The sequence below is a fragment of the Hippichthys cyanospilos genome, chromosome 2 (genome assembly GCF_059441005.1).
Source record: "Hippichthys cyanospilos isolate Australia breed blue-spotted pipefish chromosome 2, RoL_Hcya_1.0, whole genome shotgun sequence".
NCBI lineage: Eukaryota > Metazoa > Chordata > Actinopteri > Syngnathiformes > Syngnathidae > Hippichthys > Hippichthys cyanospilos.
This window is the reverse complement of record NC_142370.1, coordinates 2582936-2603905: the sequence shown is the minus strand read 5'-3', so window position 1 is coordinate 2603905 and position 20970 is coordinate 2582936. Positions and strand designations below refer to the sequence as shown.

At 39.7% G+C, this 20970-nt stretch overlaps 2 protein-coding genes across 2 annotated transcripts in view; one reads left to right on the top strand and one right to left on the bottom strand.

Annotated features, from left to right (window-relative positions):
• LOC148426867 (piezo-type mechanosensitive ion channel component 2) overlaps positions 1 to 12937 on the top strand; it is an 83264-nt gene extending 70327 nt beyond the window's left edge. The window contains exons 50-56 of the mRNA XM_088440768.1: positions 2761 to 2949; positions 4337 to 4429; positions 6791 to 6960; positions 8596 to 8712; positions 8793 to 8872; positions 12014 to 12233; positions 12339 to 12937. Coding sequence (XP_088296894.1) covers positions 2761 to 2949; positions 4337 to 4429; positions 6791 to 6960; positions 8596 to 8712; positions 8793 to 8872; positions 12014 to 12233; positions 12339 to 12591 — 1122 coding nt within the window. The 3' untranslated portion in view covers positions 12592 to 12937. The remainder of the gene's footprint in view (positions 1 to 2760; positions 2950 to 4336; positions 4430 to 6790; positions 6961 to 8595; positions 8713 to 8792; positions 8873 to 12013; positions 12234 to 12338) is intronic.
• A 3577-nt stretch (positions 12938 to 16514) lies between these two features.
• atp5f1e (ATP synthase F1 subunit epsilon) lies at positions 16515 to 20195 on the bottom strand. The gene is made up of 3 exons (XM_088408863.1): positions 20098 to 20195; positions 19722 to 19843; positions 16515 to 16638 (listed from the first exon to the last, which is right to left on the bottom strand). Coding segments are annotated over exons 1-3 (156 nt in total). The 5' UTR covers positions 20130 to 20195; the 3' UTR covers positions 16515 to 16636.
• Positions 20196 to 20970: the final 775 nt, after the last annotated feature.

Below are 20970 nucleotides of genomic sequence, written 5' to 3'. Positions count from 1 at the left end.
TCGGGACAATTTTTAACCCTTGTGGCATTATGATAAATTATGAAATTTCCTTTTATTTTTATATGATGTCAAAGAATCAATGGAGCATAAACACCAGGGAGCTGAAATTTCCAGCAGATTATTAAAACGTAAAATAATCATTGTCTATGTTTTGGACCATATGAAACCATTGTAATTAAAAAAAATTGAGATGCATTTTAAAAGGATATATTACATGAATATATATTATATATTATATATTACATGAATTTTGCGATTTATTTTTTTTTTCAACATTTCGTTGAAAGGTGGTCAAACGATGTCAGCAAACAGATTTGCTGACTTGTGTTTCACCTCTAGACATTAGGTGGCGGTAGAGACCAGTTAATGACTATATCTTAGCGTCATCATCATGTCACAGACGACGAAGACAGACCATACCATTTTTCATTTTTTGTGGGTGTTAATAAATTTAACCTACATTTTTATGGACAAGGGGTTACTACATATGCAGGGATAGAGAGTTACGGCTGAGGGCTGTAAACCCAAGGAAAGCTACGGACCTGATGGTGTCTCGGGACAGGTGCTGAGGGAATGTGCGGGCCAGCTGGCCGGGGTCTTCACTAAGATCTTTCACCAGTCCCTCTCTCAGGTTGTCGTTCCACCCTGCCTGTAGACCTCTAAATCATCCTGATCCCACAGAAGGAAACCATCAGCTGCCTGAATGACCTCCGACCAGTTGCAGTCATACCTATCCCTGCGATGTGCTTTGAGAAACTGGTACAGAAACATAGAGTCTCAACATTCCCACCCAGCTTTGACCCTCATCAGTTTGCCTTCAGAGCAAACAGGTCCACAGAGAATGCCATTGCCACAGCTCTCCACTCTGCCCTGTGCCATCTGGAGCAGCAGGGGAGCTCCACGCAGCTGCTTTTTGTGGACTTTAGCTCAGCGTTCAAAACTATCCTCCCCGAAAGACTGGTGACCAAAATAGCAGACCTGTGAATGTCTCACTCCATCTGCCTGTGGATTAAGGACTTACTGTCTGACCGCCCTCAGACGGTGAGAGTAGGCCAACATATGTCCTCAAGCCTCAGCCTCAGCACCGGCTCCCCTCAGGGCTGTGTACTGAGCCTGCTCCTCTACACTCTCTACACCAGGCATGTCCAAAACCAGTCCTCGAGGGCCGCCTATCGGGCATGTTTTGGAGGTTTCTGTCCTCAAAACACACCTGATTCAAATGATCAGCTCATCAGCAAGCTCGGCGAAAGCCTGACAACAAACCTGATCATTTGAATCAGCTGCATTGGATGACGGAAACATCAAAAACATGCAGGATAGAGGTGGCCCTCGAGGACCGGGTTTGGACATACCTGCTCTACACCCATGATTGCACTCCCATCCACTCCAGCAACACCATCATCAATTTCGCTGACGACACCACTGTGGTGAGGCTCATCATGGGAGGGGATGAGTCTGTGTACCGGAGCAAATTGGAGTACCATTCTGTGTGGTGCACAGAAAACAACCTGATCCTGAACACCACTAAGACCAAGCAGCTGAGCGTTGACTTCAGGAGGAAGAAGACAGACATTCAGCCCCTGCTCAAAGTGGGGGATTGTGTGGAGAGGGCCTCCAATTTTGGATTCCTGAGCATTCACTTCGATGATGACCTGACTTGGCACACCAACACCGCTGCTAGCATCAGGAAGGCACATCAGAGACTGTATTTCCTGAGAATCCTCAGGAACAACCACCTCATGCAGAAACTGCTGATGTCCTTTTACTGCTGCTCTATAGAGAGCATCCTTACCTACTGCCTCTGCATGTGATTCTCCAGCTGCACAGCCACAGAGAGGAAAGCGCTCCAGAGGGTCGTCGAAACAGCTCAGAGGATCATTGGCTGCCCTCTCCTCTCCCTTGAGAGCTCTCGCTGTCTCAGGAAGGCACACAGCATCACCAAGGACCCATCTCACCCCGGACACATCCACTTTGAACTGTTGCCCGCGGGCAGACGGTATAGAACAATGACAACTCGGACCACCCGATTAAGGAACAGCCTCTACCCAAGAATCATAACTGCTCTGAACACAAACATGAAATGAATACTCAATATCACTGCAATTATTTATACTGCATATAGCCTAATACAGTGCAATTCTAGGGAAGCATGCAATAACTAGTGGAATGCAAATGTAAATTATGTATAGTTGTAGCATATTACATTTATATATATATATATATATATATATATATATATATATATATATATATATATATATATATATATATATATATATATAATTTATTATTTTTTAAATCTAGTTTGTACATTTCCCTATATATACCTATACTGTTTTAGGTATACCTTTATTTTATTCTACTGCATCAGGGATTGCTTTTTCAATTCTGTTGTACTTTGTACAATTACAATAAAGACATCTATCTATCTAACTGATGCCACTGAACGGAGTGGTTGAAGGAAAAAAATAATCATAAATAACTTTAATTACGCCTTGAAAAGATTTATAAAATTAGGAAAAAATACAATGTGTACATTTTGCAAAGTGTGTGCACAAGGGTTAAGTCATTCCAAAGAAAAACAATGCAGTCGATAGTGTTTCTAAACTTTTGATTGGTACTGTATTCCTGTATTTAGGAACAAATCTCTGAATTCATTGGTACAGTATGCCATTAAATCCAAAAAAAGAGAGTCTAGCACAAAATCGAAAATGTTTCCCCATCCCAAGCGTTTAAAGTACTGATGGATGATGGTTTCAGAAATTCCCGCACCCGCCAGGACAGAAAAAGAAGAAGGTGGTGAAGTATGGTATGGGCGGATTGCTCATCTTTGCCCTCATCAGCATCATCTGGTTCCCACTGCTCTTCATGTCTCTGGTGCAATCGGCGGCCGGTGTGACCAATCAGCCCGTTGACGTCTCCATTCAGCTCAGCATTGCTGGATATGAGGTCGGTTTTGGCTGTCGTCTGTGTGAAATGACTTGAGGTGGGCCCACCGAAACATTTACTGACTAAGATGACAGAATTTGTTCTGCCCTTGTAATCTTGTGTCAGCAGTCGCTGTTTGTAATGCTTTGTCACCTTCACCCAGTTGAATCTTTTGAAGAAATGTTCAACCTGCCAGTCTAAATTAGATTGCAAGCATGCACATGTACTGAGGAAGAAGCATTCGTATGCAGTAGCCATTGTTGAGAGACAAAACGTCTTTAAGGTAGGGTTGCTCAGCGCCTTCATGTCAAAAGCGAGCTTTAGAATCAAGTACAGTGGTACTTCTACTTAACAAAATAATTCCTTTCGGAAAGCCTTCATAAAAGTACGAGCCACTTTTTACATGTTAACAGCCTAATCTGTTCCATGCCCCTCAAAATGCTCTGAAACCCTTTGAATGAATATTGATAAACATAAAAATGCATCAAAAACGGTAACAGATACATATTTGATTTACATGAGTGCATAATAATCAAAATATATAATGTAAAGAATAATTTTTTAAAAAAGCTCCTAAACCCTTTATTAATTGTAGCAGTTGATAATATGAATGCAGTTCACTTTTGCCTTGAGATGGCGTGCTAATGATGCTAACATCAGACGCGACAGCCCAAAGTACTATGTTACATATGTGTTTTGACGTGAATTTGTACAATGTTAGCGGAGCTAATATCAATTTTATGTTTGTTCTACAGTGTGAATTGTGCATGAAACGAGTGAAGATAAAGAGTGGAAGAGCACAGTAAACATGAATGCAAAAAACTATTGTCTTGATTGTGTTCAAGCTGGCATATTAATAAATGATAAAAATGCATCACAAAGTGTAAGAAATACAGTTGGGATAAGTTATTACATTACAGTCATGTAGGTGCAAGCGCTGGTGTTTCATATGGCAACAATATGGCCTTTTGTATCTTGAATTTTCTGTGGTTAATAGACAAAAAAATATTTCGCTGAGGCGTTTCGTAAGAAGAATTTTTCATAACACAAAGCGTTAGTAAGTAGAGCTGCCACTGTATTAGGAGATTTTTGTCTTATTTTGCTTTTTAAATTTGATTTGAATGAATAAATCACATGCATATAATTTGAGCCAAGCATTCTGGGATGCTCTGTGATTGGCTCTGAGCCAGGAAATGCAAGTTAGATGGTAAGATTTTTTTTTTAAAAGCATCATCGAGCAAATGGCTGACAAAGCGGATATTACAATTTTTTGGCTTGAGAAAATGGCGGACCGACGACTGACGAACCAGCAGACAAATGTCAATGCCCACCTCTGGAAATGAAGAGCATAATGGGAAGGTCATAAGCTTATCTTTGTGCATGTGTGTGTGTTTTTGTGCATGGCCAGCCTCTGTTTACCATGAGCGCCCAGGAGCACAACTTAGTTTCCTACTCGCAAGCCGCATTCAATCGACTGACCAAAGTCTATGCAACCTACCCGGTGAGGGCATTTTCTCTTCCTCTTTTGTCAAAGTCACCTGTGTCAAACATATGGTCCGCAAGCCGGATACGGCCCACCCAGAGGTTTAACCCGACCCACCAGATGATTTTGTAAAGTAGTTACAATGAGCTTAATTTTAACCGTAAATGAAAAACTTGAAATATTTCATGTTTCATATTCATGTTGTGCAAGTAGTACCGTATTTTCCGCACTATAAGGCGCACCGGATTATAAGGCGCACATAGAGTTGAAACCATAGTAATGGCTGGGGTTGCATTATGCATCCACTAGATAAAGTTGCGTTATGCAGCCACTAGATGGTGCTTCACTAAAGGGAATGTATTAAAAACAATCAGCAAAGTCATCAAACTTTATTAATAGAATATAAACTTTGTACATACAATATAAGCGTTATATGGATATTATACTAAGAAATATTTGTTATTAAAAAAAAATCAGATAAAGAATGCATTATTGGTAATTGCTATTTAACTACTAAACAGGAGCCGTAGAGCGCAGAATAGATCCCGATCAAGCCATGCACTCATGAATGCGCTGCGCTGCAATCCTTTTGAATTTCCCCTAGGCATGCATTAGAAGTTACGAATAAACGAAAGTCAGGGAAATTTAAACGCCAAACATGCAATGGTATAAGTGAGGAGCCAAGCGCAGGTGAAGGCCTGGCGTCGCCGTCTTTTTAGTTTTTTCCTCGGCATGCATTAAATATTTTCAACCCCCTATTTCGTTATGGAGCACAAAGAAGTTACGAATAAACTAAAGTCAGGGAAATTTAAACGAGAAACATGCAACTATTAGTGAGGAGCCAAGCGCGGGTGAAGGCGTGGCGCCGCCGTCTTTTTCATTTTTTCCTCTGCATGCATGATATATTTTTGACCCGCTATTTCGTTATGGAGCACAAAGAAGTTACAAATGAATGAAAGTCAGGGAAATTTAAACAGGAAACACGCAACTATATGAGTGAGGAGCCAAGCGCGGGTGATGGCGTAGCGCAGCCGTCTTTTTAATTTTTCCCTCGGCACGCATGATATATTTTAACCCGCTATTTCGTTATGGAACACAATGAAGTTACGAATAAATGAAAGGGCAATTTAAACGAGAAACATGCAAGGTATGAGTGAGGAGTCAAGCGCGGATGATGGCGTGGTGCCGTCGTTTTTCAAATTTTTTCCTCTGCATGCATGATATTATTTTGACAAGCTATTTCGATATGGAGCACAAAGAAGTTACGAATAAACGAAAGTCTGGGAAATTTAAACAACAAACATGAGTGTGGTGCGACACACTCTTAAGTCCTCAAAAAAAAAAAAAAAATTGGATTGGGCCGGCAAATCAAGTTAATGAATCGCGCTAGGCCTAGTCTTAATACCTTCGGGCCAGGTCGGTTTGAACTGGATATTTAGACATAAACTATAGTTTATGCAGTCAGCACATGATATGATCCATATATAAGGCGCACCGGATTATAAGGTGCACTGTCAGCTTTTTAAGAAAAATCAGGCTTTTGGGTGCGCCTTACAGTGCAGAAAATATGGTGCATTGATGTCAAACATACAGTCTGCAGGCCAAATACGGCCCACTTAGTTTAAACCCAACCCGCAAGATGATTTTTTAAAGTATAAAAATGGGCTGAATGTTTTCAAAAAATTAAAAACTTGAAATTTTTTATTATTAATAGTAACAATATTTTATGATGAATATTGATGCTGTACTACCAGTACATAGGTGTCAACCAAAAGGCCTACGGGCAGGAACAGGCCTGTGTAGAGGTTTAACCCGGGCCCTGAAATGATTTAGTAGTCAAATGAGCTGAATTTTTCAGTATATGGAAAAACTTGAAATGTTTCATGATTAATATTAACGTTACTGTTTTATGATTAATGATGTTCTGCTAGTGCATATCTGTCAGACATATGAGCCACTGGCCGGGTCTGTCCTGCAAATGGGTTTAATCCACGCGATGATTTTGTGAAGTACTGTATAAAAATGAGCTGAATTTTTTAATAAATAAAAAACTTGAAATGTTTAATAGTAATTTTAATATTTTTAATATTTTAAGGGTAATAGTGATGTTATACTTGTTTTATTAGACTAGTATTAACCCTCTAAGGCTCAAATTAAGTTTCTCTCTTTTTTTTTTCAAACGTCTAAAAAAAAAAATACCTCAAACAATAGTAATGTGGACTACCTAAGGGACTCCCATATTATTGTTGCAAATTTGTATTAGTTTTGACGTAACATGCCCAACACTGCCCATTTTTAGGTTTTGCTTTTAAGAGTCCAAGCATTCAATTGAGAGCGTGTGTCAACGTTGCCTTTTTAATTTCTCCTTCCACGGTCCAGTCGGCCATGCAATTCATCATGAACTACGAGGCAGAAGACATTGTCATTGCAAAGATCAAAAGCGACGCCAGCCTGCTTTGGAGCATCAGCCCAGCTAGTCGGGAGGCCATGATCCGGGAGCTCAGCGAATCCCCACATTTGTACATGACGCTCCGCTGGACGCTGCTCAGGTCAGCAAAAACGCACCACCTGGCGACTTTCAAATGCGAACACAGGAAAATATTAACCTTTGGGTGTCTAGGAATTTTTCACTAGCCTTGCCTTATTACCACCCACCTTTGGCTGACTTTGAAAGGCTCATAACGTCTTCACATATATATTTCTTTTTCATCCCCTTTAAATGTTCAGTGGCATCAGCTCTATCCATACATGCATATACAGTGATCCCTTGCTACTTTGGGCTATGTTTTTCGCTTCCTTGGTCTTTCGTGTGCTGTACTGTATAGCAAAGAGACATGCTGTGACAGTTTCTTGCATGCCAGACAGATGAGGTAACTATAAATGCACTTGCCATGGGTCCTCCTCAGACGTGGAACTACTGCAGTACACATATTTACCGAAGTCTTAAATGATTAAACCTGATACACTGTATAGTAAGTGAACAGTTATCCCTTTGAAGTCTCGGGCAGCTGCGATCATATTAGCAGCGGCCCGGATGTTGAATTAAAGTCAAATCATGACCAAACATGATCAAACATGATAACAACGGAGAGTTTACACTTGAAATACCGTTTTATTATAAAATAAATCTAGGTGAGATTTCCAAGGGTCTGGTGAACGTCTGCTCCTTACTGTGCTTCTGCCTCAACAATGTGTGTGCGTTTGCTTTGTGTGCGTTTCATGACTAACACGGCACGTCCCACCCCAACTCCCGCTTTTACACCCACAGGGACGTGCCGTGTCAGTCATGAAACGTACACAGACAAAATGCAGTTGTTGTCGAAGCAGTAGGTACACACACGCACACACATTGTCGAGGCTGATGCACAGTGAGAGCATACATTCCCCGGACACTTCTCTCAGATCTCTCACGTACTGCAATGAACAGCAAGGACTAATCGTTATGGGAGTCGGGCTAAGCCACTCAGTGAAGTCATTGAAAGGCTTACAAAAGTCAAAAGATGTCCGCTAGTGCCCCCTGGTGGTTTTGGGGTCCCAACTCAAAAATTTATATTGCACTCTGTGAGTTGCTGTGGAAAGGATCAATGCTATCTCAGGGGAAATGCATGATAAAACATTGGGTTTTAAATAAGTCCAAAATTCACAATATTTCCAATTTTTACTGGCAGTAAATGAGCCCGACATGGGCTAAATTTAACATCTGCGGGGTGTACATCTCGACCTCCCGTTTGCAAGCATTTAAAAGGGACGACATATTGAAAGTTGACATATTTTGACAATTTATGCAATATTTTAGCCTCCTCGTGTTTTGTTTTTGTTTTTTGTATGCCTTTGATACTGTATAATGCATCAAAACTATACAAAAGCTCTAAAAGTTTTAAAACGTTTCAAAAGGCTGTCCAGACCAAAAAAAAAAAAGAGACACAATCCGAATCGTAAAAGTTGTTGGATTGAAAAATACGCCTTGTCATACCACCAAAAAGGTTTAATAACTGATGTGTTGGTTGGAGTGGCACCTAAAAATATTTGGCAACAGGTGCATGTCTGAAAAAAGTTGACAGCCACTGCGCTGGACTAAGGATTTCCGAATGAGTGAGCCATTATTTGCTGCATGTGTGTATTAAAACCATGGGACGAAGACATTTTTTTTTCTGAATATGCAGTTGGTTTATGTGGTCCATTAGAAACGCCTCCATCTCGATGACCGCCAAGACGGTGGGGGAGCATACAGCCAAGTTTCAGGACAAGGCATTGAAGGAGGGAATCGTCCAAATGCTCAAAGGCAACAGCAGCAAACACGTGTGAGTGTTTGCCCCCGCCCAACCCTAACACCCCCCATGTAAAATAGCCTCACTGACTAACCTTAAGCCTTCTCTGTCAGGATCATTGACTCCCTGCTGCCCAAGTTCCTCAGGGGTCCCAAAGGACCAGAGTCCAAAATGGCAACCCGGATGAACGTAGGTTTGTTCAAGTTTTCATCAAATTATTTGCCTTGGCTTCTCCAAGAAGATGGGCTAATTCTTATATTCCTTGATACCTGAGCACCAAGTTACAGATGTCAACTATTCAAATCAATGTCATGATTTGAGATCATGAAACCCTGATCATGCACGGTAAGATAAAGAGGTGTTGTTTCACCATCGCCAACCAACCAAAAATATTTCTAGTCCTTGGAAGAATGTGCTATTTTGTATGCAGCGGAATACATACAGTAGTTTACATAGATCAAGAGTATGTGTACATAATACAAGACTGGATAGAACCAATTTGGCATTGCCTGCTAGGCCCACTTCAAAAGAAACACAAACATGGATTCAGTGCCTTAGCAGGCAGCCCCTCAAAGTGCCTGTTGCGTTCTCGTTACCTTGACGTCCAGGTCTCAGTGAGCAGCCGAACAAATGCACTCAACATTTCACATTCATACAGGCTAAATGGCCATTTATGCATTAAACAATCATAATTGTAAAGATGATATTATGATGATAATGAGAATATATAATGTAGAATATATATATATATATATATATATATATATATATATATATATATATATATATATATATATATATATATATATATATATATATATATATATATATATATATATATATATATATGGGCCCCCGTGTTACGAACTTAATCCGTTCAGTGGCTACGCTCGTAACTCGAACTGCTCGTTCCGTTCAGGGGCTACGCTCGTAACTCGAACTGCTCGTATGACAGGCAATCCAGACCTATGTTAATTAGTGAACGCGTGCAAAAACCTTAGGTAAAAACATCACGTCTTTATACACATATTAAAAATTAGTAACATAATCTACTGTACAGTTAAATTAAATAACATAAATATACAAAGGAAAAATGACATTTACCTTTGGGGAGACGTGACTTGAGCTGGGTGGAGGTGGAGGGGAGCAGAGACCAACCCGTAAAATTTATTTATTTAACGAGAACATATCACCGGCGATTTCCTTCTCTTTAATCCATAATAGAAGAAGCCTCTCCATTTTGTTGTTTACTGAGGTCCGTCCCCCGGCAAGGAAAGTCTTGCCCTTAGAAGATTGCTGAGCGGTTACGGCCATACTCACGAGCAAGGTTAACTATGCGTGCGCCTCCTCCGTATTTTTTTTTATTATCTCCTGCTTGGTTTCTATTATCATCATCCTCTTACTTCTTCCTTTACCACCACTAGCAATTTTAGAAGCCATGTCTAACAGATAAAGTTTGCAAAGTCTTCACAACATTCCTTCCTTCCGTTTTTGACTCATTTTCTCTCCTTCCTTCCATCCCGACCAGCTGTCCTATCAAGCTAGATGAAGGCGTTCGGCCAATAGCATATCGGCATTTCTGTGATTGACGTGACGCTGGCCAACAGCATATCCGCATCTCCGTGGGTGAGACCGGGACTGTGAGCTTAATCGACCAATAGCATACCGGCATCTCCGTAACTGACACCGTGACTGAAACAGTGACTGTGACATTTTAAGAGCAATAGCAAAATCGGCGTTATCGTGACATGCGTGAGCAATTGATTTCGTTGATGTAGCAAAGCGAATAAATTGTACGGACACATTGATCGGCATGTTGGATTGTTCGTAAGACAAATGGTTTGTGCGTAAGAGGGTGACAAAAAACGGCACGGTCCACATTCGTAAGATGAAGGGTTCCACTATATATACAGTAATCCCTTGCTACTTCACGCCTCGCTTATCGCTTATACTGCAGTACACATATTTACTTAAATTATTAAACCTTATACAGTAAATGAACATTAAACCCTTTTCAATTTTTGAAGTCTCATGTCGCCGCGCTCATATTAGTAGCACCCGGAAGTCAAATTAAAGTCAAATGTGTACATCATAATGTGTCGTGTGTATGTTTCATAAGTGATAATGGCTCGTCTAGGTCTTTCTAACAGCGGGTTTTGGGGCGGGATTAAAATTCCTGCCCTCATTGGTCGATGGTCGTGCTGGGAGCCAATCACGTGTGTTATAGAAGCGCCAATCTCAGTTTTGAAATCAAGTTTGAGTGTCTTGCAGGTCACTATAAGGTCTTCTTTAAGACACGCGACATGTTCCCGGCGCGACCATCAACCAATGAAGGCAGAAGTTGTAATCGTCTCCTGCTTTTTTTTCACACCTGGACTCGTTTTCATTTATAAAATACACAGGCTGTTGCTCATTCAAGAAAAGTAAAGACCTTCACCGACCGTTGGAAATATTTTACCTAGATTTCTTTTATAATAAAATGGTACAAGTATTTAAAGTGTAAACTCTCATTATCATTTTTCATCATCAGATCATGGATTTGACTTAAATTCGAATTCTGAGCGCCGCTAATATGACCCCGGCTGCCGTAAGACTTCCAAGGATGGAAAGGGGTAACTGTTCAGTACTGCATAAGGTTTAATAATTTAAGATTAAAGTAAATATGTCTACAGAACTGCAGTAACATTTGTCTTAAATAATATGTATAGTATGAAAACTTACCATATTTGAAAAAAATTCTTTTTTTTTTTAATTTCCTCTCCATGCATATGGGGAGGCTACTTCACGCATTTCACTTATCGCGTTCTGGTCCCATTTAACCACGAAAAACGAGGTATCATTGTATATGTGTTTCAGTATACACAGTGGACCCCCATGTTACAACGTCCCTGACTTACGTTATTTTCATGTTGCGACGTGGATACTGAGATTTTTTTTTCATCCCCTCTTTGTGACATTTTCCTGGTTTTGCAACTGTCATGACCTAGGGGGTCGGCTGTATTTGTGTTGTTTCGTGTCCATCTGCAGGCGTATTTAGGTAATTACACTTATTTAATTACACAATTCTGCTATTGGTCGGCGTCTTCTCACGGAGATGGTGGTCTGCTATTGGTGGCCTCACTTGTTTCAAAATGGCGCATTAGCTATTTAACATAGGTTTGGACTGCCCGTCATATGGCGAATTCGCCTTATGACCCCAACCGCGTAACCGATTAATCTCGTAAAACGGGGGCCCACTGTTCTTTAATGTTGATGGCAAAGTGTGTGACTTTCCAACGAAGGAAATTGGCGACTTCCTACCACAAGTTCTACCAATCCGTTGTCGTCGGCACAGGCCATAGTGAGCGTCCAGAACTCCTGGCTTTCTTTCGCCCCCTGTCAATCGGCCTGCGGAAGGTCAACGGAACTTGGCGTCGGGAGGCTGACCAATGGTGGACAGTCCAGGAGTGCACCCCGACGCTTGGCCCTTTCGCCCACAAATGTGACAGCATCGAAATTGTGGTGTTCAGCGACAAGGTCAGCCCGTCCAGTCTGGGCTTTTTGGCTGGCCACGGGTAGGTAACGCGCAGAGGGGCCAGCCCGCCACCGCTTTGATGCAGTCTTAAAAAGTGGTTAAGTGCTAACATTGTACGGCTTCTCGGTTTGTCTTTGTCACCCAGCATCGTGGGCCTGTACATGTCAGTGGTGCTGGTCATCGGCAAGTTCGTGAGGGAGTTCTTCAATGGCATCTCACGCTCCATCATGTTTGAGGAGCTGCCATGCGTGGACCGCGTCCTCAAGCTATGCACCGATATCTTTGTGGTGCGCGAGACAGGCGAGATGGAGCTGGAAGAGACTCTCTTCGAGAAGCTCATCTTCCTCTACCGATCCCCTGAGACGATGATCAAGATGACCCGGGAGAAGGACGGCTAGAACCAGAGTGCTCGAAAGCGTCAATTGTTCTGGTCAACGCTGCAAAGGCTTGGCGCAAAGCAAGTCCACATGCTACTGTATCATAACAGCTCGCGCTCACAACCTGGAACTTGAAGGCATTCCTCCAAACAAACATGCATGCCTTTTTAATCGGGATTGAAACCGGTAAACGTCTATAATGATTGTGTAGACGCGGGGAATCGATTGCATCTTGAAGCAAGAGTCAAAACCAAGTGGCCTTGTATTTTCCTCCCTTTCAAATATGCACACAAAAAGGAATGTTTATTGTCTCTATACTGTTTAAGGAAATGCATTATATTCCTAATAAATTGCTCGGTTGCCTCAATACCGATTTTTTTTTTACAGAAAAAAATAAAACCATATGTCATATATTGCTTGTTGATAAGTCTAAGATACTTGGAATATTTGTTAAAACATGCCCACTTCCATTTCCACCAAGAAATACCTCTGGGCCTTTACAACTCATAGACCAGTGGTTGTCAAAGTGAAGTCCGCAGACCCCAACAGGGGGGTTGTGTACAGTGAACCCCCGGTTTATGACGTCCCTACTTTACTTTTTTTTCATCTTACGAGGTGGACATTTTTTTTTTCCCCTCAGACGCCATTTGTTTTCGCCTTACGACGAAGAAACCAACTCCTCAATCATGGCGTTAAGTATGTGTGCATCTGTGAGGAGCACCGTGTCCATACGTCACGACACACGTCACTGCTTATGTCAGTACAATGCTGGTCTGCTATCGGTCGGTGTCATGACTTCCTAGGACACTGGTCTGCAATTGGTTGGCATCACAGTTTAAAAATGGCATGTTAAAGATTTGTTCTTAGAACATGTATATAAATATAAAGTAGGACTCACTACACTATTTTGATACGAATTTTAATATGTATATACAATGTTGATGTTTTTACCTGGGGTTTTATACGCATTAGCTAATAAACATAGGTTTGGATTACCCACCATACGGCAAATTTATATATACACAGTGGACCCCCGTGTTACAGCATTTATTATATATATATATATATATATATATATATATATATATATATATATATATATCATTCACTACGTCACCGTCACGAGCCGAGTGACGCGTTGTATTTCCGTTTCCTGTTTTACATTCACTGTGCGTCATTTGGCTGTTACGGTGAGGTAGTGAATGACAACGTAAGCTCATATTTATAGTTTATTATCATTTATGTTGACGACGCACGCTACTGCCTATGTTTAGTAAGCGATGAGTGTTTATTCTGTGTATGTGTTCGTTTGTGTAGATGTTGCACTTTATAGTTAGTAGTTGTTAGTTGTTGCTAACCCGCTAATGTCGGCTAAAAATACAGTAAATTCATAGATTAAGTGTTTATATGTTAGTTGAATGACTTTAAGATTGTTCAACAGATACTACATGATACACCATACATGAGCCAAAATAAGTGTGTAGTTCAACGTGATGACTTGCGTACTTTCACCGGAGTCTTGGTGCAGATAACCAGTCCTGATAACAAATTCTCAACAAACTAAGAAATATTAGTCATTTAATGAATATACAATAATGTTAATAAGTTTAATAAGGATAATGTATTGTTAAATAACAGGAGAAAGGAAATAAAATACACAAAAAAATACAAAAAAAAAAGGATTGTTTATGGTTACTGCGGCTATATTGGGGCGTACATAGAAATCTAGGAACTGATACCCGACTTCGCGGGGGGTTGACAGCCCCCATTAACCGCGAAGTAGGGGGGATCACTGTATGTATATATATATATATATATATATATATATATATATATATATATATATATATATATATATATATATATATATATATATATATATAAAATAAATGCGGTAACACGGGGGTCCACTGTGTATATATAAATTCGCCGTTTTGTGGGCAATCCAAACCTATGTTAATTAGCTGATGCGTGTAAAACCCCAGGTAAAAACATCAACATTGTATATGACCCTAGGGGGTTGGCTGTATTTGTGTTTTGTCTCCATCTACAGGCGTTTTTAGGTAATTGCACTTATTTTGTGTCGCCGTCACATGACTGAGAGGCTGATCTGCTTTTATTCGGCCTCACTCGTTTCAAAATGGTGGAATGGTAAAGCTTTGTTCTATCGTGAGTGGTTACAAAATGGTATTTATAGTGCATTTTACTGCTTAATTCAAACTTGAATGGGTTAGCCATGGGTCCCAAGATTGCTAGTGATGCTAAGAGAAGAAAGAAGATGATGAATATGGAAACGAAGCTGGGGTTAATCAAGAAATACGAAGCTAGCCTAGACTACGCTTACTAGAGAATATGGGCATATCAAGCACCATTCAAAGGTAAATGAATCATTTCTATATTTTTTTTTAATTGATGTTTTCTGATTGTATACAGTAATCCCTCGCTCTATCGCAGTTCATCTTTCACGGCTTCGCTGCTTCGCAGATTTTTTTTACAGTGTGGACATTTTTTACAGTGCATTGTAATCTGAATCCTGATAGGCTCAGGGGCTTTACTGTTGTCTAGAAACAAAATACAGTAATCCCTCATTTATCGCGGGGGTTATGTTCCAAAAATAACACACGCAAAGAAAAAGAAAGACCGCCAACAACTACCCATAACGATGTGCGGAGTCAGGACGAAGAGGAACAGTTGGGACTGTGAAATACCCGGGTGACAATGTTTCCAACCTTGTATTACTATATTTACTTACTTATTGTTTGCTAATTACTAATTTTGGGCTTTAAATCTGGTTTTGATTTTTTGTTTCGTTCTATAGTTCAGTATTGCATCGTAAAATAAAAAAATAAATAAATAAAGCTGACTACACGGATTTCACTTTGCGCGTGTTATTTTTCGAACGCAACATCTGCAATAAACGAGGGATTACTGTACATGTATATTATATATACATAGCACTTACTATACTATTTTGATACCAATTTTTAATAAATATGTACAAGTTTGATGTTTTTACCTGGAAACAATGCTGGCGATAACCCTTATTAGGGAATATGGGCATAACAAGCGGCACTCAAAGGTAAATAAATCCTCTTTAGATTTTTTTATTGATGTTTTCCGATTGTATACATGTATATTATATATATGAGCACTTACCATACTATTTTGGTACCAATTTTTAATACGTATGTTCAATTTTGATGTTTTTACCTGGGGTTCTAAACGCATTAGCTATTTAACATAGGTTTGGATTGCCCGCCATCAAATGAAGTCGCCTTACGACCCAACCGCAGAACGGATTAATCACGTAAAACGGGGACCCACTGTACTTCCTTTTCACACACTGCTTCAAGAAAAGTAGCAGATGAGCTCTTTCATAGGCGAACATGAAAAAAAGAATACGTTATGTTTAAAGTGCCAAACATTCAATTTTTTTTTTTTTTTTTTTTTTTAAAACATGAATGCAAATACTGTAGTAACCACAATAAGAGTAAATACAATAGTAATTTTACCTCAGGGCACCACTACAAACCATCCGGGCTGATGTGTGTGGTTTCTCTAAAACAGGGAATTAAGGCACAATTCGTGTTTTGGTAAGAGATTGATTGCAGATTAGAGCACACGGTTTCTTTACCATAATGTTTGCCTTTTACTTATAAGTCTTTTTGCTTGAGGATCTTTGGAACTACTGTGGAAATAAATTGATCATTTTATTGAATTAAAGATAGACCTGTGGAAATTTTAATTGTATTTATTTTATTTGAACCAGGGGAAGCATTAGAGTAAGCCAGTCGGCCAGAAGCCCTGTACTCGCACAATAATTGCTAAAAAAAAAAAAACTAAAAATCTCTTTAGTGCCTTAACTTTTTTTTTTTTTTTTTTTTACAAATCTTAGGCTTTTTCCATAGTTTTTTCCAACAAAAATGAAAGGAAACAATCCAACCTAGTGTGAATCCATTTTATTCTGACTCAGATTACGACAATCAGGGAGGGACAAGCCACTTAGTTGTGATCCCGGCGTCTTCCGCCATCCTCCTGTTTCCAGACATGGCATCACAGGAACACATCCTGTACAGGTGGAAACACTCAGTCAAATGCATGCTTAGATCGGTGCACTATGCATGTGAACCAGTAGAGACTAGGGGTGCACAATTACGTCCAAAATAATATTCAAGATTATTTTGGTCAATATTGAACTCACGACTATTCATCACTTTTGGTCAAACATGTCTAGTTATTGCACTTTCTTCAAACAAGTAGTATATAAACAAGGCTTCAAGGGTTGATACTTTAATAATAATAATAATAATAATAATAATCTAAAATAGGGAAATAGTTCAAACATTCACCCAAGACATGGCAAAAACTTGGCACACAGGGCAAAGAAGCTAACTTACTTGCTGTGCGAACCTAGGGAAGAAAAAAAAAAAAACCTTCCTAGAACCAAGCACATACTACAACAACAGGCCTGTAACAACTCCCACAACAGTTTTGCAAGAAAAAATAAAAACAGTACAAAAGTACCAGAATCACTTGGGGTTTGGACTTAGCAGTCATAATGTCATTTTTGGTCACTTGACACAATTTATTCCAATTTTTGCCAATCAGATTTTCCAAAATGGGTCTCATTTGACAGCAAGCAAGATATATACAGTGAGACCTCGCCACTTCACGCCTCACCTATCTCGCCCTTGGTTCATTGCGGATATTTGGAGGGGAGAAAAAAAATTACATTGCGGAGAGACGTGCCAGCTAGGTGAGTTATCTATAAATGCACTTGTCATTGGCACTGCTTGGAAGTCGAACTATTACTGCAGTACACATATTTAATCTTAAATGATTAAACCTTATACAGTAAATGTACAGGTATGCTCTCTCTCTTTTCCGTGTCTTCCGTGTCGAGTCACACGCCTATACGTTTAGCACTTCCTCACACGTCCGACTAGAGCGAGTAACAAGACGCTTCCCTAAAATGATTAAAACGTAACATTGACACATTAAATTCCAATTTATTATGAAAAGCAAGAGGATCCCAAAGCTTGCTTTCGTCTCTATTGTGTCTCTCCTGTAACCACATGTGTGAGATCAGCTCAGCTGCAACACACACCTTATGAATGTGCTCGTAAGCACATTCATTCACAGCTTGGTCTCCCGGAGCCGATCATGTGACTCGCAGGTGTGCCGAGAGCAAAAGCAATGGCGTTATATTTGTGCAACAATTGCGAGCGCGCGCAAAAAAAAAAAAAAAACATTTGAGCGTAGAAAATAAAACTGAGCGAGCGAAAACAGATTTTGAGCGCAGAAAAAAATTTGAAAAAAAGTTCCTCTCTCAAAATTCGTTTTTGCTTGCTTGGTGTGAATTCTCTAACTGAGGTAGAGAATTATTGTAGATTCAAACGATCAATTTTAACAGACTCTTCGGTAATCTTTACACAGTGTGCGTGCTCGAGTCGTTCATGATATTTTGGTCATTGTAGTCCTTTTCGGCCGAATCATAAAAATGTTTGTTCTGGCGAACTTCCATAAGCAGTAGTTCATCCACCGTGTTTCCAGCACAGAAGAAACTCTAGAAGGTACACGCTGCGGAATATCTGTAGGTTGCAGAAGTTTCCTGCATTTTGAGGAGTGGAGCAGCACGAAGCTCACGGACCGCCTCAAGAAAAAAAAAAAACATGCTTAATGCTGCTGCCCTTCTTGCAGGATTTGCTCGCTTGCTATTTCTTAATCTTAATGAAGTCTTAACTTCAGTTTAAGCCTTTGCTGACTGAGAGTGCTTGAATATTGATTACAACTCTTCGGGGAGACCACCAAGGAGGACAACACTGCTGAAAAAAACAAAAAAAATCATAAAAAAGCGAGACTGGAATTTGCAAAAATGCATGTTGACAAGCCACAAAGCTTCTAGGAGAATGTCCTTTGGACAGATGAGACCAAACTGGAGCTTTTTAGTAAGGCACATCAACTCTATGTTCATAGACTCAAAAACCAAGCATACGAAGAAAAGAACACTGTCCCTACGGTGAAACATGGAGGAGGCTCAGTAATGTTTTGGGGCTGCTTTGCTGCATCTGGCACAGGGTGTCTTGAATGTGTGCAAGGTAAAATGAAATCTGTAGACTATCAAGGCATTCTGGAGAGAAATGTGCTGCCTGGTGTCAGAAAGCTTAGTCTCAGTCGCAGGTCATGGGTCTTCCAACAGGACAACGATCCAAAACACACAGCCAAAAACACCCAAGAATGGCTGAGAGAAAAGCGTTGGACTATTCTAAAGTGGCCATCCATGAGCCCAGATCTGAATCCCATTGAACATCTGTGGAAGGAGCTGAAACATGCCATTTGGAGAAGACACCCATTAAACCTGAGACAACTGGAGCAGTTTGCTCATGAGGAGTGGGCCACAATACCTGTTGATAGCTGCAGAACGCTCATTGACAAATACAGAAATCGCTTAATTGCAGTGATTGCCTCAAAAGGTTGTGCAACAAAATATTAAGTTATGGGTACCATAATTTTTGTCCAGGCCTGTTTCATTAGTTTGTTTTTTTAAATAATTATGTTAATCAGTAATTCAAAAGTGATGGCTGATTTTGATTATTTAATTTTCAATAATTTTTTATTTATTGTTACTTTTGTAAGTTTCAAGTGATTTCAGTGAGAATTGTGGGTTTTTCCTTCTTTAACAATTTTGTCCACGTGTGTGTGTGTATGTATATATATATACACACACACACACACATATTATATATATATATATATATATATATATATATATATATATATATATATATATATATATATATACGAAATTAACTTAAACGCCAGCAGTCGGAGGCGTTTTTAGAATAATTTCACTAATTGAATTTATAGTGGCTATGCTAAGTGAATAACGGTCCAATTACACATCGTCACTTCAATGGAGAGTAGCAGAGTTACACGGCAGGAAACCTGTTGGTGCTCCCTTTGGCCTGGCTCATGTGGTACAGATTTGCGGCATATTTTGTCGTTGCATCTCCATTTGTCTTTTTTCCTTTTTTTTGTTTTGCTTCCATGGCTTTTTACAGATTGCTCCTTTTTATTTGTTTATTGTGGGGTATTTGTTTGTGGTTACAGTTTGTTCCGTTGCCTGACTCCTGCGTGAAGGGTGCACTTACATGCAGATTTGGGCTTGACTATTTTGACGCTAGCTTCGGCCGCCTTGATGGCTTCACTTCTCGCCTGCGGCTTGAGGGCGGCCCGCAGCACGTTGGCGCAGATGGCCGAGAAGCGGATGTAGCTGCGCAGATGACAAACGCTCAGCCGGTCAGTCAAGATGCAAGAAGAGAAGACGTCAAAAATGTCAAAATGCCAACGCGTAGCTGGGCACTGACTGCAACTAGCATTAGCATAGCGGCTAACAGGCGGCAAAGTGCCGTCAAAATCTTAACAATCAAGACTTTACAGACAAATTTGTGCATACATCGCTCATTCAAACAAACTAGACGAGTAAAGCATCAACGTCTGTTTTTCTTGTTAATTTATTTATTTTACCTGAGTCCCGCTTGTCTCCAGTACGCGACCATCTTGACAGTCTTGCTTATAGCTTGAGCTTCAAGGGCATGTCTGACGCTTTTTATTACGTCATTAAAATGGGCCGCCTAAAGAACCACACCTTCTCGTTTTCGGGTTTCCGGTCTCCATTTTTTTCAGTTCTAGTCAAGTTTTGTTGTGAAAGGTACGTTTTTTTCATATTGTGTTACTTTGTTTTCTAAAAAAAAATATATATATATATATATATATATATATATATATATATATATATATATATATATATATATATATATATATATATATATATATATATACACAGTATATATAATGTAACGATTTTTCTCAGTTTTGCACTTCCTAGCCACCGTAACATTTACGTAACTTGGCCAAAAAGCGAAAAAAAATGAATGCACTCAGATACTCATGTACAACAATTGCAATATTGTTTGTCTAATGAATGCACTCAGATACTCATGTACAACAATTGCAATATTGTTTGTCTTTTTATTTTGTATGGGAAATGTCACATTCACAAAGCCATTTTGTTTTATTTCACTCCATGTTTTAAAGTAATCAAAACTGATAATGATATTTATTTTGAGTCTTTCAAGTTTTCTAAATAATAGGAAAGGGAAATGATTCTAGACATGTCTTCTAATGAGTGAAGTCTCAGTTATATTTGTTCATTGCATGGATCTTATGATTATCTGGAATGAATTGTTTGTACATATTTGTTCTATTGTTTTGTGTCATGTTGTGTTGTTACTGTTGTGTTGACAAGGAATTGTTATTGTGTATTACTCCATTCTCATTTTGGGTGATGCTGGCCATCTTTGACAGCCTCCCATCAGCACCAGAGTAAAATAGCAGTGA